Below are 24,568 nucleotides of genomic sequence, written 5' to 3'. Positions count from 1 at the left end.
ATCCACTCAAAATCCTGCCTGGTTCACACTGAGCCTCTGCAGGTAACATTTAAACATAAAAACTCAACATGAAGAGGGTAAAAATAAGCAATTTTGTTCAGAGAATTTTAGTGAAAACCTTACTAGAGTGTATTTTTAGGAAGCTGTAGAACACGGGGAGAGTTCTGCTCCTCACTCATGGCAAAGTGCAGTGCGGAAATAAAAATCAAAAAGTGGATTTTGAAGAAATAGCTCCTGAGCCAAAGCTGGCAGTGTAGTCACAGGAACCATGCATGAAAAAAAAAACAAAACTAAAAAAGCCATAAAAACCCCAAATATAGGATGAGAGAAAGCAGCTTGCACTGAAAGCTGTCACTTCATCCTTCACTCACTTTATGGTTCATAGTCCCTTTGGGATTGTAAATACTTAGCTAAAATAAGCTATTTAATCTCAATGTTATTCCTTAGAAGCACTTGAAGATTATTTTCAGTGTGGTAATTTTTAAAAACTGGGTGGGTTTTGTTCATGGGTTGAAAGGAAATGTTTTTCCAGTTCACCACTGGGTGTGAAGACCCTCAGAGGGCAAACTCAGAGTTAATACAAGTGGAGATAATTTCTCTGCCCTAAAAGGTATTCTTTTCTGGAGCTGCAAAGCCCTGTCAGCTTTCAGGGTGGATTGTGGAAAATTACAAATGAAATGGTCTGCAGGAAAATGCATGTTTCTGTTCTGTTCTTTTAAAGCACAGTGGTTTTTTTCTGATAGAACTCTTTGAGGAATACACAGAGTGAATAGAATTACACTTTAGTCTAGAATTTTAGCCCATAAGCATTTTCTGTCTCTCCTTTTTAAAAGAGAAATTTAAGAAACTTAATCAGTATCAACTCTTGGGTCAAGTTAATGTGATTCGTTTCCAGCCATGATCTAATTTCATTAATTAATTTACAGCAGAGTATCTGTTCTGCATGAGAATCATCCTGACAAATAAAGCAGTGTCTTCCAAATCAGTAGCTCACATTCCTGCACTCTTCTTATTCTATATATAAAATAATATCTCTGCTGTTTGGATGCCTTTTAACCTCCGTGCTGGGAAACAACAGATTAAAACCCTGGGAAGGTCTATAATTTTGGTTTGTAGTATGAAAATGCCATTTAAATCTGGGGGAAAAGGAGAACAATGCCTTGAGCAAACAGTGACTGTTTGTTGCTGAAGATCGTGACAACTTTTTTTTTTTTTTTTGTTTGGTTTGGGGTTTTTTTTGCATTAGGTCTAACTGACTTTTAAGCAGCTCCAAAGTCCAAATTTCTGTGGGAAACACTTTCCATCAAGAAATACTAAGTGACTTAGAGGTTGATCTTTCCTAAATTCCCTTTCAGGTTTCTTCAGTTAGGTAGATAAATTTTTAAAAAGCCCTTCTGAACACAAGCAGTAGCTGAGAGCACTGTCAATAATAACAATAATAATAATAATAATAATAATAATAATAACAATAATAATCTCTCTGGTGGCTCTGGGACCCACTGGGATCTGCCTGCTGCTCTCACCCTGTTTGGCTCCCAATCCTGTGGTTTTATAACCTGAGGCTGCTGAGGGAACAAAAGCACCAAGAACTGGGAGCTGCTTGGAGGAATCACAGTGCTGGGTTTGGGTGTTTAATCATTGCCTTGCAGGGAGAGCTGAGCTCCTGTGAATCACTGCCTCCTGTCTCCTGTCACTGCTCCCTGCTGTTCTGATAAATATCACTCAGTGCAACCTGACTTTTCAGCAAGGAGTTTCTCCCATGCCAAGTTGACAAGTGGGTTTCACGTCTTATTTATTTGTCAGTGTGTTTGAATAGCTCTGGCCTGACATGTTATTTCTCTCTTACCAGTGATGTGTAATGCTGCACAAATGAGCTGTGTTTTCTGTTGACAGTGAGAGAAGCAAAAAACCTCATTCCCATGGATCCAAATGGACTTTCAGATCCTTATGTCAAGCTCAAGCTCATCCCAGATCCGAAGAATGAGAGCAAACAGAAAACCAAAACCATCCGTTCCACCCTGAACCCCGACTGGAATGAGTCATTCACATTGTGAGTTGGACACCCTGGTTCCATGAGGGCTCTGCATGCACTGAACTGTTCACTTCAGCACTGAAAACTCCTCCTTTGTCTCCTTTTCAGCAAATTGAAACCTACAGACAAGGATCGCCGGCTGTCCGTGGAGGTTTGGGATTGGGATCGAACAACCAGGAATGACTTCATGGGATCTCTCTCCTTTGGGGTGTCAGAGCTCATGAAAATGCCAGCCAGTGGATGGTAAGAGTTTCTGAAAGGAGGAGAGAATGAATCTCCAAGAGTTTTAAACCTGTCCTTTTTTCAATATGATCTACATTTTTTTTGAGCTTTTCACTGTGTTTCAGGCTATAAATTCACTGAAAGTGCAACTAAACCTAGCAAACACAGGCTGCATCTGTCAAAGGAGGATAGTAAAACAACTGCTTTTCATTCGTGGTGTTCCTGAAACTTCTGCTGAGCCAGGAGCTGCTGCAAACTCAATTCTGTGTACACAGTCTTGTGATACAAACTTTATTTTTATCTCAAATACGATGTGCTCAATACTAAGTGTATCATGTTATATATAGCTCTGCAAATTCAGAGCACATGGGAGATGATTTCATCAAATTACCCACCAGGAGAGGTAGAACTCCTCACATCTCCTCAGAAAGGACATCTCTCCAAAGGTTTTAGGGCCATGGAAGCTCTGGAGACAAAGCTCCTCCTCAGGGCTGATGTTTCCCATCAAACCCCAGATGAGTGGGAAAATCCTCCTTGTCCATTAAACTGCCTTGGCAATAGTTTGGGATTAAAGATCTGATTTTGGGTAAAATAGATCCAATTTCTGAGCTTGCTTTAGGTCTTTCAGATCAGCTCTTTACACTCCTGAGACATTGATACAAACCACATACAGTCAAACCAGGTTTGAAATCTATCAGAAAAAGCTGTAAAGTCACTGATTTTTTAGCATCTGAAGTCACCAGTTTTTCCTCAAATCTCCCCCAGGTACAAGCTGCTGAATCAAGAGGAGGGTGAATATTACAACGTTCCAATTCCAGATGCTGATGAGGATGGAAATGCAGAGCTCCGGCAGAAGTTTGAGGTGAGGATTAAACACAAACTGTGTTGCATTTATTTTTCACTTTAATACCAGGAAAAAAAGATTCTGTTAAAAGATCCATATGTTAGAGTGCTCCTATTTCTGTTCCTGTGACAGCACTGTGTGTCTTTGGTTCTCCTGAAGATTGGACCAAATGGTTTAATTTAAATGGCATCATTTCCCTGACAGTTCAGCTTCTCTGCTGTGACACTTAGGAGTTGGTATTTTAAAATCTGGTATGTCAAGGGTGTGTTGTAACTTCAATGTCTCTTAACAATTGCTGCAAATCTGCCAGCCATTATTACTGATATCTGTGTTATTTGACAAATGAAATTCTCAGAAACAACAGCGTTTGAATGCTTTGAATGTTTCACACTGTAAGTTGGGGTGTTTAAAGAAAATACTTTCTGTGTTCATCATTTGGAGCTTTCAAGTCTTTGCAGAAGGTTTTGATGTGAAATTCTGATCTCTGTAGAGTGGGGAAGAGGTTTTTGATCAGAGGTATTGCTGGTTAGGTACAAAAAAGAAAATCTGGAGGAAAGTGATGCTTTCTGCAGTTTGTTGCCTTCTGTGGTGCCAGCTGGAGAGCTTGGAGCTACAATGGTCTCATGTGCCACACAAAGGAGGTTTTTGTTAATGATCAGACTTGGCCTCTTCTGCCAACCTCAGCCAGAATGACAACAAAACATTTGCTGGCCAATGAGCCCAGAGCAGCACAGGTATGCCCTGGGCTGGGAGGGTTTGCTGGCTCCTCTCCTCTCCTCTCCTCTCCTCTCCTCTCCTCTCCTCTCCTCTCCTCTCCTCTCCTCTCCTCTCCTCTCCAGCTGCACACTCAGCCAGGAGCAGCAAATCTCCAACCTGCACTGCTGCTTTCTCTTTTCCCTGCTAGGACATCTGCAGCCTCAGCCAAGCTGTTTGTCCAAACCATGGCAAATGTACCTGTTGTGCAGAAACAGCCCTGCCTGCTTCCTTCCAGCCTGAAATGGCAATTCTTGATGTTCACCACCAGGCAGAATTCTCCATTGTTGTTATGAAAGTGGGTTAACCACGAAAGTGAGGAAAAACAGAGCGTGTTCTGCTTGCAAGGAGGAAAGAGAAAAGGTGCACCAGTTTCTCCTGGGTACATTCAGATCAGGTCCCATGGCTGCAGCATGAACTCTGATTTTTGTTCTACATTTGACAAGTATTTGAACCTCCATTCCATTTTCCTTTCCCTACAATCATGATCTGACCAGTGTGATTCCGTTTTGCTGCACTGGGTCATTTGCTGTTTGAGATTGTGTTTCTTTTCCTCCTCCCTGGAAAGAATAGCTCCAAATGGAATTCTGTCCATGTTTCTGTGCATTGTGCAGAGCCTGGAATTGGGTGGATATTTGAATGGTGGTGATACAGATATAAAAATTTACCTGTTTTTTCTCAGGTCAGGGACAGCACAAAGACAAGTCACTAAAACTGTCCACTTAAAAATGTCAGACATTTCTGACACTTGTAATACCTGCAGTGTGTTTGCATATTGAATTTACAATCTCTGAGGTTGATTCTTAATCCTGCTGTAAATACTTTGATTGCAGGAGGAACAGTCAGGGTTTATCCATGTCCTGCAATGAAGTGCAGTAGAAATCCTGAGAGGATTTGTGTAAAGCTGCTGGACTTGGGCCCAGAGGGTGCAGCTTCAGCAAGGGGCAGCTCTGCCCCTGAAATAATTAGTGTGTCTCAGAGTCTAATTAGTTCAGCCTCAGCACTGGATTTGAGGCTCTCCCTGCTCTGGGTGGCCTGGCTGGTGATTTTTCAGTGGCTGAATTAATCAGGGGAAGTGAATTGGCCTTCAGGAGGCACATGGTGTCTCCAGGAATGTGATTTCCCAAGCTGGTCAATGAGCAGTTTTAAAACTTAGGATGATAAATGAGAGTATTGGTAGCTGAACAAACCCTGGAATTTAACAGGGACAGTGGTGTCACAAGGCTGAAGGCTTTGGGTTCATCCTCTTTTTCTGTTCCAAGTTTCCCATCCCAAGGAGGAGCAGAGGAAGCTGCAATCTCCATGGAATATTCCTCCCTGGTTCCAAGGAGCATCACTGCCATGGCTTCTAAAAATTGCCAGCGCAGATGTCTGACTGGTGGTATTTAGCTTATTAGCTATTCTGGTATGGCACAGAAGTGCTGCTGACTCTGATCCTCTCCTCCTTTATTTCTGTTATCATTCCTATCCTGGCTTGCACAGGCGTTTTATTTTCGGTGCCCTGCAAGAAGGAACAAGTAGACAGCACTGAGAAAAAGGCTGCTATTTGTGATTTAGTGACATCAGCTAAATAAATATTTCCTCTGCTCTAAAACCAGCCTTGGAGCCTCACAGGAAGAAGATTGCAGGTCTTGACTGTCACTTTCCTAGGGGAGGGAATTTGTCAGGAAGATTAAAACTACAGCTAGAGCAAGGGTCACTCTGGGCCACCTTCTCATTTATCAGTTTGTAGAAGGAGTAACTGCAGAGGGTTTCCCAGTCCAGGCTGCACTTGTGCTGCTGGCTCTGGGTTTTGATAAATGACCATGTGATTGGCAGCCAAGCTACACTGATTTAACTGTGAGTGCAAAATTACAGCATTTTCCACGAAAATATTGCATTACAAATATCAAATACTTAAAATGAATAATGGTGGCCTTCAGAATAAAGGGCTGTATACAAACCTAAGCTACACAAGAGAAGAGAAACTTTAGGATTGGGATTTCATTGTTTAGGACTAAGAAATAATAAGATTATTTTCAGGTTATAAGGCAGAGGTGCAATGCAGTATTTTCTATAGAACAAATTCAATTCATTGTAAGTATTTTTTCTGGATCTCACCTCTGACTAAAACTCACAAATCTATTATCTGCTCATTTAGCAGTGTGATCAAATCTGTCCTCAGTGATTTATACATGATACATCATTATTAATATTTCGAGATAAAAATACACTCCTGGAGGAAGTGGAGGCAGGATAAAATCTGTCACTATTTTTCCGTTGGTTTTAACCTTTAGTTGTGAATTTTCTCTCAGGAATGGCACTATTTGTAACCATCTCAGAACGAAACTCCCTCCTCAGCAGGCAAATTCAGGGTAATTGTGGCTGCTCCATAATTGGCCATGCTGAGGTTGCCATGGGAACTCCCAACAGTCCCAGGTGCCTCCATGGACCCAAACCAGCAAATCTCCTAACTGCAGCATCTACCCTTTGTTATGTACCTATTTTCTTCTGACGGCACTTTGCTAGTCAAAGGAAAAAGCAAAATATTGAAATAATGCAACTTTCTGGTATTTTTTTCTGCCTGGTTGTGATTTGAGCAGCAAGATGCCTTTGCCATTTAGGGCATCATTCCTTTTTTCCTGAATTTGGGGGAAAGAAATCTGCAAATTCTTGAACTTCAACTGAAGGAAATTATTTCAGTTTGCTCAAGCCCTTTTTACTTTTCCTGCTTAGTAAAGCACTTCTTGATACTTAAATATCACCTTAGAATAACAATAGAATAATAGTGGTTTAAAAGTAGGCTGGTGAGTTGTTCTATGATCTCCTTCTTTCCACATCACCAGCACTGGGAAACGTTATTAAAAATAAAGCAGCTGTTATGGTTCCTATAAAGAATTTTTTAATTAAACAAAGAACAGAGAAGCCATAATCGTCACCATGGCCACATTTCCTGAGCTCGAGGTGCTCTGGGTGCTGGGAGCAGCTTGAGTCACCACAGCCCTGCAAGTGAGGGATCTGAGCAACGGAGGGAGTGAGTTCTGCTGGTAAAATCCTCATTTCAGAGCCTCTCTGGGAAGCCTCACAATGCTCCTCCTGCTGCACACTCTTCACTCCTCAGATATGTTCTTTTGCTCTAATTGTTTCCTTTAGTGGATCTCCCTGGATGGAGTTCACAGGAACAAAACCCTTCCCTGAATTTCTGAGAGCTCCAAGTGCTGTCCCAGCACGGGGACTGTCCCTGAGCCTGGGAGGGACAAACATCCCCATCCTCATCCCTGCCTGCTTGTGTGAGAGATCCCAGCTGCTTGGAGCCATGGGATTGCAGCTGGAGGTGGGCAGGAGCTGCTCCTGTGTCCCTTCTTGGCCCAGAATGTGGGGAGGTGGAGCAGGGAGGAGAGCAGGGGGAGTTGTGCCTGAGAACTGCAAGTGTTCAGTCAGTGGGGACAGTCTGGGGACAGTCTGGGAACATTCTGGGGACATTCTGGGGACATCTCAGTGCTTCTAAACAGAGCTGTTATTGCGATCCTGGAGAAAATGTCTTCTGAAATGCCTTATCATTTTAAAGATAAGGCCAGGCAGGATGTGGAGCTTGTTCACCAGGCTGGGTTACAAATCCCTGGAACCTCTCCAGTGAGCAGGGTCTGAGTGGTATTTCTGCCCCTGAGGATGCAGGGAGCACTTTGGGTGCCCAACCTGTGTGTTCATCCTGTGCAACCCCAGATTTACAGCCTGAGGGTTTGTGCCCACAGAGCTCACGTGGATTTGCACCATCAGGCTTCTCCTGAAGGTGTAACTGTAGAGGAATTTGTGATTTTGTTAATTTGTGAGTTAAGCTCTCCAGGCCCCTGTAAAGTGCTATAAGGGCTGCAAAGGAAACATTACTTTTCCATCTTTGAAGGATGGTGATGTTTTGCCCCAGAGCTGTTATACTGCAGTTACTTCACTCTTCTTTTTTTTTAAATAAATAAAAGATATGATCTCTTCTATATCTGTCTCTAACCAATATGCATTATCACTTTGAAGCTTCAGGCAGGTCAAGCAAAGAGGACATGGAAAAGAGAAGCAACGTTGCTGACACTTCAAATTGTAAATGACAAGATGAAATTTGCTTTTCAGGAAACAGACACTGAGCCACACTGAAATCATGACCAGCCAAAATATCACTGGCACATCAATCCACACTCATTATGCATATAGAGATATAAAAAGAAGAGCTGCTTTTTTTGGCCATGGCACTCATTCCTATTTTTAAATTGTGCACATTTAATCATTAGAGAATGGTTTGCAGCATTATAGAGATGCTGTTAGATGACTCCATCTGTTCTGTACTATAGCTTGGCAGGGGGAATTCCCATATGCAGTTGTCTGGAGGTTTCCCATCCACTCACCACAGCTCCAACTGGAGAACTTGAAATTTCTTAACTAGATGCCATAAATCTCTGGTTTCAGTTCGTGTCAGCTGCTGGTTTCTGTGGGGCTTTTCTCAGTGTGCTGTGATTTCAGGTGAGGAGCATAAAAATCACGTTGGCAGCAGGGATTCCCTAACCCCTTAGATAAAGGTGAAATGTGGGCTGCAAAACAAGACCAAAAATTAAAATTTCCAGAGTCAGTTTTGTGCTGTCTCCTCTCTGTGAGGCCATTTGGTGGGGATGGCACAGAGCCCTGCTGTCCAGCTGTGCACAGCTGGAGCTCTCTGCAGCCAGCTGTGCCCAGGTGTGCCCCAGGTGTGCCCAGGCTGTGCTCAGAGGCTGAGGTGTCACAGGGAGCAGGACAGGCACTGTCCCCTCTGTCCCCTCTGTCCCCTCTGTCCCCTCTGTCCCATCCTCGCTGCTCAGGGAATTAACAGATTTCCTCCTCGTGGTTTTTCTCTGTGCTGAACAGCTTTCTCCATGTCTGTATTGCACTGCTGTGTCTGGATTGTTTCTTTCTGCTCTAACTGGGGTTGCTGTGCTGGGCCAGCCTTACTAACCTCGCAGTGTTTCTCCCTTTCCTGTCTCTTCCAGGACTGTCATGTAAATATCCACTTCTTCAAGGTAGTTTTCTCCTACACCTTTCTCTTCACACACCCCTCTTTGCCAGCATTTGAAGTTTATTAAGTTTAATTTCATTCTCGCCATCTTTTAAGGATGCACTTGTTTTTTCCCCACTTCAAGCTTTTCTAATTGACAAAAAAAAAAAAAAAATTGAAGTACACTTCCATAATTTGTTACAAAGTGCTCCCCAGATTAGAATTTTACGACAAAAAAAAGAGTGATCAAACCTGAGCAGATGCAGTGTGCTTTTCTTTTTGGAGGAATTAGTTAAATGGAAGCCACCTCCTCATGGAAAATGGAAAAAGGTGCATCTTTAACTTGAAAGACATTCATGGAACTTGAATTAAGTTTCACAGATCAGATAATGCTCGTGGTCACTGTATATTTCAATAGATAATTCACATCCTAGAGCATGCATGTTTTGTGATTTAGCACATCTGTTGCTGAATGCTCTTTGCAGAATGCTGCATTGTAAGAGATACTGCCCAGGTGCTCTGAAACCTGAAATACCAACTCACCTGTTGATTTCTCATTTTGCTCCTTTCACTCCCCACATCTCTGAATTCCTGCCATCGAAGTTACATCTCAGCACTGAGAACATACATGTGTTTTGTTTCTATTTGCATGTCTCTCTAACAAATTATCTTGCTTTATTAGGGCAAAGGCCACTGGCACAAACCACACTTTCATACATTGGTCACAATTTAAATTAAAACTTGAAGCTCCTGTGTTGCAAATTGTTCTAAGAATCTAAGATTATTGAAGCCATTGTCATCTTCAAAGAGTATTTTTACAACTGAGGTTGACCTGGAGCACTTTACAGTATCACTCAAAGCTTTAAATACTTGATTTAAAAAACAATGTTATTTTTAAAGAGCTATTTATATTATTAATGCATGATTTTAACAAATGTTCTAACACTGAACCTGACAAATCATAGAATAGGACCATTTGTCATTGCTAAATATTTCCAAATGCAGTAATCTTTTGTCATGCAATCAATAACACTTCTTCTGAACTTTGCTTCTTTGTCTCAGAAAAGCCAGTACAGAAGAGAACTGCCCTTCCTCAATCCCTTACACCTCTTCTTATTCAAAAATAAAATCACATGGTGGTTTCATTGGTGAAACTTGTTTCATGCTGGGAAGTTGGAAGTTTCTCTCTTTAAATGCATTTTTAAACCAGAACAAAAGTCACCCTGAAAAAAATGCATCTGGGATGAATAGGAAATTTTGTCATTTCATTGTAAAACCCAGGCCTTGAAGAGCACTGGTATAAACTGACAAAGTCCTTGATTAATTCATGTTTCCACCATAGGAGTGAACCCAACAAGGGCTGAAGAGAATTCCCACAAAATTCATGTTTAGCCCTGGAGGATCACAAACATGAATTCCATATGAACAGGGAAAGCTGCTGCTCTGTTCCTGTGGGGAGACTGTGGAATTCAGGGGTTTTCATGGAAAATGTGCTTCCTTGTTTGTTCTCTGCTCTCACTGGATCTGTTCTCACTAACTCCCTCCAAATCCCCTTCCCTGGCTGCTGCAGTGACACTGAGCTCAGGGTCCAGGTGATCCCTGCATCTTTGGGAACAACCTGGGCAATCCCTTCCTGGGGCTGCTGGGGAGGTTTCTTGCCCAAATTCACACAATTGGACTCCAAGAGGCAGCAGGAGCAGGGGAAGGAGGAAAGGCTGCATTCCTGGAAACACAGCAGCTCTGAGCCAGAAAGCAGTAAAATGGACAAGAATTCCTCTATCACCTCCTGGCAAATGGGAGATGTTGGGAATACTTTTTTATGGAATAATCAGACCCTCAGCATGGCCACACATCTGTCCTGCTTCTGTCCCACTGCCAAGGGTGTGTTTAAATGGATTATTCCTCAGCATCGTGCAGGAAACCTTCACCTGTGTGTGAGAGAGATAAATCATCCCAAAGGCACACTGAGATTTGGATACAGAATCCCAAGGATGTCAAATCAGTCCTGCTCTGCATTTTTTGCACAGCTCAGGGTGTTTGATTGCAGGGATTTGCTCTGAGATCAGGGAGAACTGAAGTCCTTAAAAATTATTTTAGAACAGATTTTTTTTTCCCTCCTTATTGAAATGAGTTTTATGCTTAAAAGCAAATTCCACACTCCAGGTTTTTTTATTATTAAAAACTAGGAGTGATTTGCATAATTAAACAATGAAGGAGCATATATAAAAGCAATTCTTTTAACACTTAGATATTCGCTGTTGTAGCATCCTGTTTGCTTTTGGGGATTTTTATTACCACTACCACAGGATGCTTCTGCAAGAATTCTTGACTATTATTCCTAGGCAGCCTCTTTAATTACATTTCATCTCGTTAGGCACTGCTCTGTTGCAGGGAGAGAGTGGTTGGCAATAGAGGCAGCAAACAAAGTGGGCTCAGGTGGCTGCAGGATTATTAAACAGATTAAACATGTTGACAGAGCCAAACAGGGAGCTGGAAAACCTTCCCTCTCTGGATTTCTCAGCTCACACAGATTTCCTTGTCCTGATATCCTCTGGAACTGCTGCCTCGGGACAGATCCATCCCTTTTCCAGGGTCTGTCACACTATTTGGCCTCACACAGCATTTCCTAGAGGATGTGGTTATGGTTACCTTCACCCTGTGCCTGGGAATGCTTAGAAATCAGGTTCTTCATACAGCTCTAACTTCTACCCAGCAACACCGAAAAAAGCTTTAAAAAAATAATTATATGGGGAATGTTGTTATAAACCCCACAAAAAAGGTGCTCCATGATGTATTAAACTGTTGCCTTGTCCTTTCAGATTCTCTCTTTTCCGTATTTTAAGTAAAGTTGAGCTTGAGAAAATAATTTCTCCTCAGAGTGAGAAACCACAAGAGGTCAGCAAAGCACAGGGAAAACTCCCAGAGCTGAGCTCCAGCAAAAGGCCTGGAAAGGAGGAAATCACTCACATTGTATATATATATTTCAAAAGATAGAAACCTGTTAATTTAAACCATTAGTTCAGTAAAATTCAGTGTAACATTTTTCACAACCCTTTATTCAAGTTGTTTTAACTGGCACTGATGATAATTTTCCCTCTGATCAGAATATTTAATAATTGCAGGTGTAAAAGCAGTACTGCTCTGCTCCCTTGGCATTGCTCAGCCCAACCCTGGTGGCTCCAGGAGTTCCTCATGTCCTTGGAAATGCTTTCTGCAAAAGGCATTTTCAGTCCTTCTCATGTGTGGCACAAATATTTGTTTCAGGCAAATCCTTTAAATAAATTCACTGTTAGTCACTCACAGGGTAAAAATGCCACAAGTTTAAGAGGAGGAGGAGAGGAAATGAGGGGAGAAGTAAGCTAAAGACATCAAATAGTCCATATTTAACTCCCAGGTAGATTTTTATCACCCTCCTCATTTATATCTTTATTAAACATCCCATTTGCCTTCATGAATTTTTGCTAGAAATGCGAATTACAGGAATCTCCTCCCAGCTCTTTTTCCAAGAACTATTTTAACCATTGAAGCAAAAAGGCATTTTCACTTTTATATATTGCATTTTTTACTAATTGCATCACAGCTCACCACAGTGACACTGCCATCATGAAAATTAATCTGAGATGTTGATGAACATCTTTTGGGTTATTTACATTTCTTCAGTTCCCCTTGCTGCAGAGAAGTGTTGCTAAAGTGCAAATTCTCCAAGGAATGAGTGGAATCCATGGGTGAACCTCCTGAATCCCTGATGGTGTTCCTGGTTCTCCCTGCTTTCCAACAAAACTGCTGATGAATTACAGGCTGGCCTTGGGTTATGGCATGGAGATTAAATGGGGCTTAGAAATGGACTTTTCTCATTTCAAATTCTCAGCATCCTGGTAATTAAGTTGTAGAAAGTAGGAAATTGATAGTCTATCATAGCATCTATAATTACATGGAATTGGAAATGCAATAGTGTAAGAAACAAGCTGCCACAATGACAGAGAACATCTCACTGAATGGGAGGGGTTTTCCTCCAGATTTTGACTCGAAATTTATTGGATTTATTTGCTCTATTAAAGGCTTGCTAGTGGCTCAACACATTGATCAAAGTCCCCACTGAGTGCACCTGACTGGAAACCTGAATGGCTCCTTCCCTGAGACTTGGATAAACTATTATTATTTCTGTTTTTCCATCCTTAGTGTGAGCTCTGTTGGTTCTTTCAGTGACATCTTCTATGGTCTGGCTGAGATCTGAGCTGCTCTGATGCTTGTTGAGGGTCCAGCTGGGGCCAGGCAGAGCTGAGCATTGGTTTCACACCTGCAGCCTCCTGGCTGGAATGGTGAAACTGGAATGTTCCTGCTCAGGCTGCTCCTTCCTTGCTTCTCACCATCCATTTTGCCATTTCTGTAAGTGATGTGCAGAGAGTTACCTGCAGTGGCTCTGGGTGAATTGAAGGGTTTGGGGCAGAAGCCTTGGCTCGAGGTGTGGCAGTGAGAAGGCTGATTGCATCCCACAGGGACATTGGAGAGCAAAGAACTGCTGGGAACTTTTTGTGGTGTGAGAAGCAGGGATCTTGTTACAATTTTTAGAGGGATTAACTCATGGCAAGGAGACATTCCTGCTCCACAAATCTCAGCTCTTGGCAGCTGAGACAGGCTGCCCAGAGAGGCTGTGCTGCCCCTGGATCCCTGGAGTGTCCAAGGCCAGGCTGGACATTGGGCTTGGAGCAGCCTGGGATGGTGGAAGTGTCTCTGCCATGGCAGAGGTGGAATGAGGTGATTTTCAGGTCCTTCCAACCCAACCTGTCCTGTGATTCTGTGATTCTGAGACTCTGAGATCAGCCCTGTGCTCTCACTCCTCGGGCTGCAGAGCTGTGGTGGTTTGCAGCAGAGATCACACAGTGCTGAGCTCTCCTTCCCTCCATTCCCTGCTCCCAGGCACTGCCAGGCAGAGCTGTGGGTGTTGGTGAAGCTGCTGCTCAGATGAGGAGGGAATGCTGGGATCCTGTGGGGCAGAGCTGGGAGAACCCAGGAGATCCATCTGCCAGGAGATTCACCTCTCTGGGTTCTGCTGTCAGGTGTTGGTGTGAGCAGCAAATAACCGATGGGCTGTGCCTCTCCAGCACCTCCTCGTGCTCTGGGAATTCAGCACTGTGGTTAACCATTTTCTCATTTATCACTTCTCCTCCTGGCCATGTGGTGCCAGGGCTGCTCCTGCTGGCGCTGGGAGCTCTCTGGAGTGAGTTTCCCTGACAACCGAGGAGCAGCACATCCTCCAGGAGCTGACAGCAGCACTGCTGCCTGGGATGGCTCCCCATGGGTTTGTCCCTCCTCAGGCTGTGCTGAGGGCTCAGAGGGCTGCAGGTTTGCATCCTGGTGTTCATTTTCCACCTGGGAACAAAGCCAACCTCCCCAGCTGAGTGTGGCAGAGCAGCAGAGGAGAAGCAGTGGAGGTGAACAATGCAAGGTGGTAAAGCACTGACGTCTTGTAAGGAAACTCATTGCCCTAAAGGGACTGGGAGGAAGAAAGGGAATTTTGTATATCTTTTTTGTTCCTCACAGATTTTATTTATTTATTGGCTAATGTGAAAAATGACAAATTCACTCCTTTTGCTCTGTAATTCTTAAGATTCTCTAGTATAGATATACACAGAGGGCAGGATTACCAACGTTCAGATTTATTGTTTTGTCCTATTCGATTGTGTTCACAGGGAAAAGTCAGAAAGTTTTGAAAAGAATCAACGAGAATTACTGCAATTGCCATAAAGAATCACTATTCCCTAAATCACTTCTGTTTCTTCTTTGCATCACACTCCTCATTAGGTTTTGGATAACTTTTTTCCTATTTAATTAAAAGTACAATTGTTACTCTTAGATTAAAAATAAATCCAAAGCATTTTACTGGGAAACCTGAGATATCTGCCAAATGCCTGGAGCCTCTCCAGAGTAGCACACTGATTTCTCTGACACTCCATGGAGCAGTGAGTTTGGGCTGAATGTATAAATGTGTCTCCCCTGTGGTTTCAGGGTAAAAGAACTGGCCGAGATCAGGTGCGTCCAAACCAGAGGAAGTAAGATGATGTGCATGTCTTGTTTTCTCTCTAGATTAACTTTCCTGCTACCAGTGCAGACTAATTTACCTTTAACGTTGTTTTCCTGGTTGGTTTGCTGCAAGCTGGCTTCGTTGTAACCATACTGTGGTTTTATCCAAGATAATAAGCCAAGGAGTTGGAATGTAGATTGAAAATTAATCCAGGGCCTGGAATGCCATCCTCGACTTCAGCAAGTTTCAATATCCATAAAAAATAAAGAAGGGTTCAAACTGGATTCTGCGATTTTCAATTTTAGTCATGGTAGGAAAGGCAAAATATCAATCTTCTCCAATAAGCTTTTAGGAATTACTCAAGTTTATGTCCCTTCCGTAGCTGCAAAATTGGTTTTGCTCTGGCAATCTGGAAGAGGAAATTGGCTGCATGGCATTTGCTCTGTGATAGCCAAGGTGTTTCAGATATAAAACTCATGACAGAGTTCAGTGAAATGTCTTGAAATTCCCACTCTGTTTCCACTGGGACCTCAAGCCAAAAGCAGTGTAAGGAATTCACATGCCAGACTTGGAGAAGGTGTTTTGCACACTCCTGAATGGATGCTGGCTGGCCCAGGTGCTGGGAAATAAGGGCCTTTGATAGGGTTTTGATAATTTTATTAATTCCTGCCACTTTGGGCCTCTGGGCTTCCTTGGAGTCAGTCTGGCTGTTCTCAGCATCCCATGGCTTCCCTGGCCCTGCTTTGCAGGTTTCTCTCTTCACCTCCCAGGGCAGCTCAGCCAGGGGACAGCCAGGATTGTCACCCTGCTGTGGGACACCCAGATTGTCACCCTGCTGTGGCACACCCAGATCATCACCCTGCTGTGGGACAGCCAGGATTGTCACCCTGCTGTGGGACAGCCAGGATTGTCACCCTGCTGTGGGACACCCAGATTGTCACCCTGCTGTGGCACACCCAGATCATCACCCTGCTGTGGGACAGCCAGGATTGTCACCCTGCTGTGGGACAGCCAGGATTGTCACCCTGCTGTGGGACACCCAGATTGTCACCCTGCTGTGGGACAGCCAGCTTACAGCCCAGCAGAGTCCATAACTCCTGCTCACCTCCTCCCTGGGTCAGGAGGAACCTCATGTTCTCCTTAACAATCTGCCATCTGGGAAAAGAGATTGTCAAACTGAGAGCGACATCTGATTTAAAAAAGATGAAAAATGGAGTGAGAGGAGCATGGCTGCTGCTCATTGAATCTCAGTGCTCAGAGGATGCAGGGAGGCTTGGCTGGCTTCTCAAATACTATTTTAAGACCTTTCCTTCAGCTCCTGACAATCCCATCCCACCTGTGCTCCCTCCAGCTCTGGAGCCAGCAGCAGGCACAGCATCCTGCTGGGGAACCTGCCGTGCTTTTTTAGGGAAAAAGCTCTGGAAACCCCAGAGCCTAGGACTGCAGCCCTGCAGAGAGCACTGCCCGCCTGCCTGGCAGGTTTGTACCCCAAAAACTGATGGCCTTTGAACAAAATCTGATTTTTGTTTCAAATTCTGCGTTTTTCGAACAAGCTGGCAACAAGCTGCCCAGTGGGTTTAAGGTGTAGGAAATAAAGCTGGTGCTTTCAGTCAATGCCTGATGTGGATCTCCATTACTCGGTGAAAAGGTGGATATTTAAATTGCTTTGTGCCTCAGAAAAGCAAGATCTTTATCTGGGATCCCATCGTGGAGCTTCACAAAGGCATGGCCAGCAGAGCTGCTCCTTCCAGCCACGTCTTTATCTCGTACAAATAACGGATATTGGGATTTTTCTGATTTTTTTTCCCTTGTTTTGCTTATGGCTCAATCTTTTGCAGCCCCAGAAGGAGCTTTGTGCTGCCAGAGCTGCAGCACAGGTTTGTCCCAGAGCTGCCCCAGGAGCATCCCTGGCACACTCAGGGATTCAGGGTGACATCCAGGACTGGCTCTGCCCAGATGTTTGCTCAGCTCCTGATCCCGAGCAGCATCTCCAAGAATTTGCATTACTTTCATGCAAACAATAGCATTGCTGGGGAAGAAATTCCACATTCTAAGCTGTATGACAAGTTATTTAATAAAGAGATCTAAACTTCCAAATTTCATGTCCCTGTGGAAGGGCAGAAGGTTTTCTGCACTTGCAGCGTTGCAGGAAGAATCATCAGAGCTGAATGTGATTTACATCTGACATGTGGTTATTTTATCAGATGATGATCTGACATTACTGCCTGCAAGAGTGGATGGAGTAATCGAGTGCCTCTCAATTTTAGGGTTTTAAACTCCTCTGGGGCAGGGAAAGTTTGTAACTTCCAGTTTCCCATGCCAAAGGTGTGTGCCAGGCCTGGCTTTTAATGGGATATATTGTGTAACTTTGAATAAACCTCCATTTCTGTCATTTTCTTTATCTGTAAAACAGTGAAAATACACAAATATTGTCCTTTTGTGGAGCAGAGAGTAGTTATCCTGAATTGTCAAACATGCCTCAGTGGCACAAAGTAAATGAACCATATCAGAGGTTATTAACCAGACAGATGGGGAAAGCATTTCTATCCCAAAGAATTATTAAACCTTATTGGCTTTGCTTCTGCTGGTATGTGGGATTATTTTGAGGGGGGAAAAATTAAAAAAGGATATTATCTTGTAGCCTGCACTATCTTTTGGTGAGTCTGACTTTCTTCTCTTGCATTAACAGTGGGATTTGAGGTGCAGCTGCCCTGAGCAATGCTGGTGTCTGATGGCAGATGCTGACTTGCAGCTCCTGTGCAGCAGGCTCTGCCCAGGCAGATGCAATATTGCCTTTGCTCCCTTTTCCACATCAACCCTCGATTGAAATCAGAGTTGATTGTGCTGCTGGTTTGCAAGTGGCCATGTTCACCTGCATTAATTCTCCTGGTTTAATGCAGGTTGTTTTTCTTAATGCATGTCTGGGTTTTCTTAACTCCTGTTATGCAGTGACTTGAAGGATTCCATTTGAAAAGAGAATGTTTTCAAGAGGTATTTGATGTCCTAAAATACCCAATGTACATTACATGGTATTTTTGGATAGCCTCCTTTTTAAATTTCAGAACAAAAGCACCACATAAGCGGTTTTTGGCATGAAAGTAAATGATTTTTGAATTTTTTTTTATTATTATTTTGGTTTTGGGCTTTGCTTTGGTTTTGCTCTTTTAACCAGATAAGCATATCTGCTTTATGTGGTTATACAAGAGCACAGTTTCCACTTTAATTCCCTCAGTAATCAGAAGTGCTGCTGGAATGAGCCCTGGAGGTGTGTCTGTGCACTTTTGGTGATGCAGCCTTTCCCCTGGCAATGCCACCTCAGCCTGGGCATTCCCAGCTCTAACCTGCACCCAGCCACCCCTTCTGCCAGCCCTGGGTTTGTCCTCACGGTGCTGTTCTGTGTTATTGTGTGTTGTGTTCTCCAGAAAGCCAAACTGGGGCCAGCTGGTAACAAAGTCATTACTTCAACAGAAGACAAGAACTCAAGTGTGCCATCCAACAATCTGGACAGGGTGAAGCTGACAGACTTCAACTTCCTCATGGTTCTTGGGAAGGGCAGCTTTGGGAAGGTAGGAATTCTGAATTCTTCGTCATTAAGCCACTCACATTCTCATATTTTCCTTTTTCTTATTTTGTTTTCTTCCTTGAGGGAGAATGAACAAACAGTTCTCTAAGAAGGAAAATCCAGAGTCAAAAGAATGCATTTTTGAGGAAGGATTTCTTAACAGGGAGCAGGAGACTAAGGACTAGCAGGCTTCAGTCCTGATTGGCTGTTTTCTTGAAAAAGTAAAAATAAATTTAAAAACTCAGACTGGTGTTTGGGCAAGATGGGAACTTGTTGCTGACTTTTAGATCCTCACTTCTTGGCAGCTTCAAGGAGGTTAAGTCTGCTTTTCTGGCTTTACTGCCTAGGTCACTCTGCCAGTTCTGGAAGTCACCAACCTTGGTAAGGCTGAATATTGGGGGAAAAACAGGAATAGTCTATATATATATATATGTTTGATATCCATTAGCTGAGAGAACAGACTGCTGTTTTTCTGTCTGTTTGAACAAAACTCATGTGACAAAGTGCCCTTTTCTGAAGAAGTCTCCTGGGACTTAACATTTGATCCACCCTTCAGCAAGGAGCCCAGCAGGTTTGGGTCCAGACTGTGTGACATGATAGGAAAATTATCATCAGTGTGGAGTTTGGATCAAATTTGTCTTTGCCAGTCGAGGGAAGAGCTGGATTGCCATCTCTCTGAATCTCCAGACAACCTTCCCTCCTCATCCTGAGGGATTTCCATGCTGTTTCCCTTCCTGCAGGTGATGCTGGCAGACAGGAAGGGCACAGAGGAGCTCTATGCAATCAAAATCCTCAAGAAGGACGTGGTGATCCAGGATGATGATGTTGAGTGCACCATGGTGGAGAAACGAGTGCTGGCCCTGCAGGACAAACCTCCCTTCCTCACCCAGCTGCACTCCTGCTTCCAGACTGTGGTAAGGCAGCTCTGCCTCTCTTGCCACCCTGCTGTTTCCCAGCCTGCCTGCTTATGGATTTTAGCACTCCAGTTGTATTTATTATCCTCCAACCTGTGTATTGTAGCCTCTGCATGCAGGAAATGGTGAAGAAATACCACCTGTAATTAATTACCCCTTGGATCTCAGATAGAAAAACTGTATTTTTCTATTTTCTCCCAGCAATTTTTCTTTTTTCTTCCAGCCATTCCTAAGTGTAATTGTTTGTGCTTTGCTAAGCCAGAGCCTCAAGCCCAGATTCCCAAAGGTTCCCAAATAGTTTTAAGGATCTGAGGATAGTGCTTGAAAATCTTAATGGCTGTTATTATATGGAGGGGTTATTAGTCATGAATCAGTGTGGGTGGATTTAATTGAGTTTTCTGTCACTTCTGGGTGACACTGAGGGGTTTTGCTCTTCCTTCCTTATAAATCTCTGCAGTGGATATTTGCCCATCTCACTGCAGAATGTGTCCCAGTGACATTCCAGGAGGGATGTGGTGTCACTGTGCCAACCTCCACACCATCTTCCAGAGGAAAACCTAGCAGGAAGGATTAGAAATGCCCTCAAAGCAGGAATTTTGGACCATCTCTGATTGATTTTTTTCCCCCATTTATTTTTAGAGACAGATTTTTCAGACAGAGTTGTATTTGTATAATTCTTGGAACCATTGGAGACAAATAATCTGTAAAAGCATGGCACTAAAATTGGCATATCTACACAGATCTCATCAATCATTTACTCCTGAAGGTTGTACAAAACATTCCACTTCCATTGCCTGATCTATAATATTTTTGCCAATCCTAATAATCCTAAAAGCTTTTTAATAACATGCTAGTGACTTTTTTTTTTGGCTGATCGATGAATATCTAATATTCTCTCTAATGTATTTCTGTGCCTCTTTAATACTTCCTGCCAGGACCGTCTGTATTTTGTGATGGAGTATGTGAATGGTGGGGACCTCATGTACCACATCCAGCAAGTGGGAAAATTCAAGGAGCCACAAGCAGTGTGAGTGTTCATATCCATGGGTTTAAATCACATCATCATCTTGATTTTACACTGTAAGGGAATTGGGTTTCTTCTTCTTCCCAGTCTCAGGGTGAAGCCCAGGCTGGTCTTTGTTGGTTTTAAAGCCCAAAATGTGAACTTTGTGTTAAAAATGTTGTTTGCACACATAGCCCAGAGGTGTGTGGGCTTTATGCAAAAATGCAGCTCAAACAAAGGCAGGAGAAGCTACTTGAGAAGTGACAAGAATGTAAGCAGGGCAGCAGGAAATTAAAGATGTTACCTGGTGTTCTGGTGTTGTTCCTAAAAGCAAATATTAAAAAAAAGGTGAGTAGAGCACTTCAGTCTGAATCAGTGCTATAGAGAAAGGCAGTGCAAATAGACTCAGCATTGCAATGTAAATTACAGTTTATACAAGATAAATTCAATGTATAGCTTGTAAGAATTTCTGTGTTCTATTTGTGAGGAGTTAATAAAGGATTAGGAGTTGTTTATGTCCACAATTCTTTTCAGGTAATTGTACATCTGGCACATCAGTGAGCAACTGAAAATGATCTGCAGCATATTGAAGAGCAAACAGATCCATCCAGCAGCATTTTAGTCATCCTTACAACACCTCATCACCACTTACTAGAGTTTCATAAATCATTTCCTAATGAAACTTTCAAATCAAGGGTGACCAACTGTCTGAAGCATCGTGTTATAATAATTTCTCATGTTGATTTAAGCAGTCAGGGCTTGTTTTAAACTGGAGGCTTTCTAAACAGAAGCATTTCAGATGCAGACAAACATTTTAACAACTCACTGAACAAAACTGAGATGTGTCAGCTCCTCCTTGACTCCCAGCTAATGCAACTTGCCAACAAAATCTGACAAAACTGACAAAATCTGTGCTGCATCTTCCCCACAAGTGTTCCAAACACCTCTGACTGAGTGCTGCAGAGCTCTGCTGCTCTTCTCCCTTGTGCTGAGCCTAAAAATTAATCTCATCTTTAAATAATCCTCTGCCGTGGAATTTGCAGTTCCACAGCAACCAACTTCAAACAGGCACCAGCATTCTGTACCTCTTCACTGCATTCAGCAATTAGATTTTATATGGTAATCATTTTCATTAGCTTCGTGTAATTAATCCATTAGCAGCCTGCATAAAGGAACACTATTTCTGCAAATTATTCCATGCCATGTGAATGGCAATGTACACTGAGCTGCATCCTGAATTCATCAATCTGTGATTAGAGATAAGGACCTTTGCAGCACTCAGATCAGTGCAAAAACAAGCTGAGCTGAGCTGCACCAGGTTTTGTGGTCCAGGGAGCCATTTTCTTTTTTTTTTTTTTAGATTTAATTCTGCATTATTTTATCATCAAATACTCAAAATGTGTCTGTTAGGGTCCAGTTGAAGTGAGATGTCTTTTAAGTCACCTGTATATATACACTATAAATTATATATTTCACATGATATTATCATTCTTCACCACGACTCATTTCCATTTATTTTGCCAGAAGAAAATCACGAGGCAATAAGGAATCTGTTGATTTTTTTTTCCCACACAGGTTCTATGCAGCTGAGATCTCAATTGGGTTATTCTTTCTCCATAACAGAGGGATTATTTATAGGTGAGTATGATCTGCCACAAGTAATTTCTGAACTATTTTTAAAATCCCAAAAGGACCAGTTTTTTTAACATTTCAGTGTATTTTTAAAGCAGTTTGTAGAAAGTTCTCAGTGTGGAGCTCTCCTTGCTGGGTTGGTGCTGCTGAGGTGGAAAGCAAAGCTGCTGTTTCACCTGAGCTTTGTGACTTTTGTGCCAAATGGAAATGGAAAAAACTTTCTCTTTTAGATTCCTGTGCTATTTATCAGTTTTACACCCTCAGAATGAGCTGAACCTAGGGGATCCCAAACATGAGCCTGGAATGACTGTGATTCTTCACAGGGATCTGAAACTGGATAATGTGATGTTGGACTCTGAAGGACACATTAAAATTGCTGATTTTGGGATGTGCAAAGAGCACATGTTGGATGGAGTAACAACCAGGACCTTCTGTGGCACTCCAGACTACATTGCTCCAGAGGTAAATACTGACCTTTCAAGAGCCTTTTAGCCTCTTCAAAGGAAATTCTCCCAACACATTTTGTACCACTGGGTTTGGGTGGCTGAAACTCCAGATTCTCTGTGAATGGCACCATTTATGCTTCTGCAGGTAAATTGAATATATTTGTGAATTCATGCAATGCTATCAATAAGCCTTCACTACTTTAAGAAATACCTAGTTAATTGACAAACTAACTTTTTATGAGATCAGTGCTTCAGATTTTGTTCATTCCAGCAAAAGGCTAAAAAAAACCCAGGCTCACCATATTATGATCTTAAATTTGTATATTATTATATTATTATACTGAAATATTATTATATTGAAATATTATTATACTGAACTTCACAATCTGTGAAGTTCCACCAACTTCATGAGTTTGTTCCTGAGAGCAGCAAATATTGCACTGGAAGCAAACAATGCTTCTTCCATCTATTCCTCCATGGGCTCACACACTGATTTAACAGAACACATTTATCTAAAGGATTGTTTGGCATTTTCAGGAAATCCCAAACCTCTCACTGATTTTTGGGAGGGACTCATGATGTCTAGAAGCTTTCTGGTGACCTCTCTGTGAAACCACTGTGGTCTTCTCCACCACATCCTGCAGGAGTGTCAGGAATTGCTTCTCTTCCTCTGTCCCTGAAGGGCCAAGATCAGCCTTTGAGGGGAGTTGTTGTGATAAATCCCTAATTTACCCTGAGTTTTCCATGATTTGGCCACACCTGTGCTGCTTCCAAGCCTCTGGAAATGCCACTGAAGCCTGAAGAGCTGATGGGTCTGAAATGAAAATTCCACCTTGGGAAGCACAGTTGGGTTCTCAGGCACTGAGATAAATTCCAGCTTAGAGCTAAGACTTTGACTCTGGATGGGATTTGTATTTCAGTCGTTTAGGTCTAAAGAATTGAACTCAAGCCCATGTGGTGATTTGGATATAACTCAAAGATATGAATATTAAAATCTGGTATTTGTGCTTAGAGGGCTTTCAGGAGCCTTGATTTGTTTGGCAGCAAATTTGATGCAAGGAGTTGGATTTTGCTCTGAGTTGTTCACTGAGCACTGAGCAATGCTCTGGCTGAAGCATTTCTGGCTGTAATTGAATGTTTGCTGGAATGGGGAGATTTATACATGGGCAAGTAAATTAGTGTCTAAGGTGAATTTTGTCATCTCTCTGAAATTGGAATGAAAAATTGTTTGGTTTTTTTCCTGGTTGCTAATTCATGCTTTTCAGAGTGAAATATTGTGTATTATAAACCCTTGTTTTTTCATCATTTGCTGTTGCATGCAGCAGAATCCCAGAACAGCCAGAGCAGTATTTCATTTTCTTCTGTCAAAACATAAATGAAGCCAATATTACAAATTAAAGTGTCCTTTCTGTGGCAATTGTCTTGTGCCAGCTAATGCCAAAGAACATTTTGTCAATACCAGCATGCTCAGTATGGGTCAATGCCGGAGTGAATTATTTACTTTATTTGGAAATTTCATATAAAGAAATAAGCCTTTTACCAAAACATCCCGTAAGTGAGAGAAAATTAGTCTATTATCTTACAAACAGATTTGATTTTATTTTGTTTAATTGGCTGATTTTCTTTTGTTTCTGAAGACTTTATTGTGAGTGACAGATTGCTAACTAGGTCTGTGGTAAACTTCAAAGGCAGGTTCCTGGTTTGTTGGCAGGGGTGTTTCAGCATGTTTCTGTGGGCTAAAATTTATACATTTACAATAGAATTTAATGGGAATTCATTTGCACGATCCCATTCCCTGCTGGGGGAGAGAAAGGAGCTAAATGGAAATAAACTGCTGAAGGTGTGTGGAGTAGAGTGCTGTGAGTGAGCTGCACTCAGACACAGAATGTGCTCTTTTCATCAGCATTTGGGGAGTATTAGTGGGATGACTCCTGTGGGGCCTGGGGAGCCACCCTGCCTCTGCAGGAGCTACCCAGGGATGGAGCAGGGAGCACACAGCTGCCAGGACCTGCAGGACACTGAGCTACCCAGGGATGGAGCAGGGAGCACACAGCTGCCAGGACCTGCAGGACACTGAGCTATCTATGGACAGAGCAGAGAGCACACAGCTGCCAGGACCTGCAGGACACTGAGCTGTCTATGGACAGA

General features: G+C 42.7%; 1 protein-coding gene across 3 annotated transcripts in view; it reads left to right on the top strand.

Moving 5' to 3' along the window:
* The window catches only part of PRKCA (protein kinase C alpha), a 119,297-nt gene that overhangs the window by 83,995 nt on the left and 10,734 nt on the right, over positions 1–24,568 (top strand). Inside the window, exons 6-14 of one of the 3 annotated variants that reach the window (XM_085077339.1) lie at positions 1,894–2,050; positions 2,141–2,275; positions 3,020–3,116; positions 14,848–14,871; positions 18,286–18,429; positions 19,166–19,339; positions 20,275–20,366; positions 21,918–21,980; positions 22,298–22,436. In XM_085077339.1, coding sequence (XP_084933465.1) covers positions 1,894–2,050; positions 2,141–2,275; positions 3,020–3,116; positions 14,848–14,871; positions 18,286–18,429; positions 19,166–19,339; positions 20,275–20,366; positions 21,918–21,980; positions 22,298–22,436 — 1,025 coding nt within the window. Of the gene's footprint in view, positions 1–1,893; positions 2,051–2,140; positions 2,276–3,019; positions 3,117–8,836; positions 8,867–14,847; positions 14,872–18,285; positions 18,430–19,165; positions 19,340–20,274; positions 20,367–21,917; positions 21,981–22,297; positions 22,437–24,568 lie in introns of all 3 variants that reach the window. The other 2 variants (XM_085077338.1, XM_085077340.1) reach the window with 2 other exon arrangements.

The sequence above is a fragment of the Lichenostomus cassidix genome, chromosome 18 (genome assembly GCF_008360975.1).
Source record: "Lichenostomus cassidix isolate B80296 chromosome 18, HeHo_3.0, whole genome shotgun sequence".
Lineage (NCBI taxonomy): Eukaryota > Metazoa > Chordata > Aves > Passeriformes > Meliphagidae > Lichenostomus > Lichenostomus cassidix.
The sequence above is the reverse complement of the archived record's forward strand: the minus strand, read 5'-3'. Positions and strand labels throughout refer to the sequence as shown.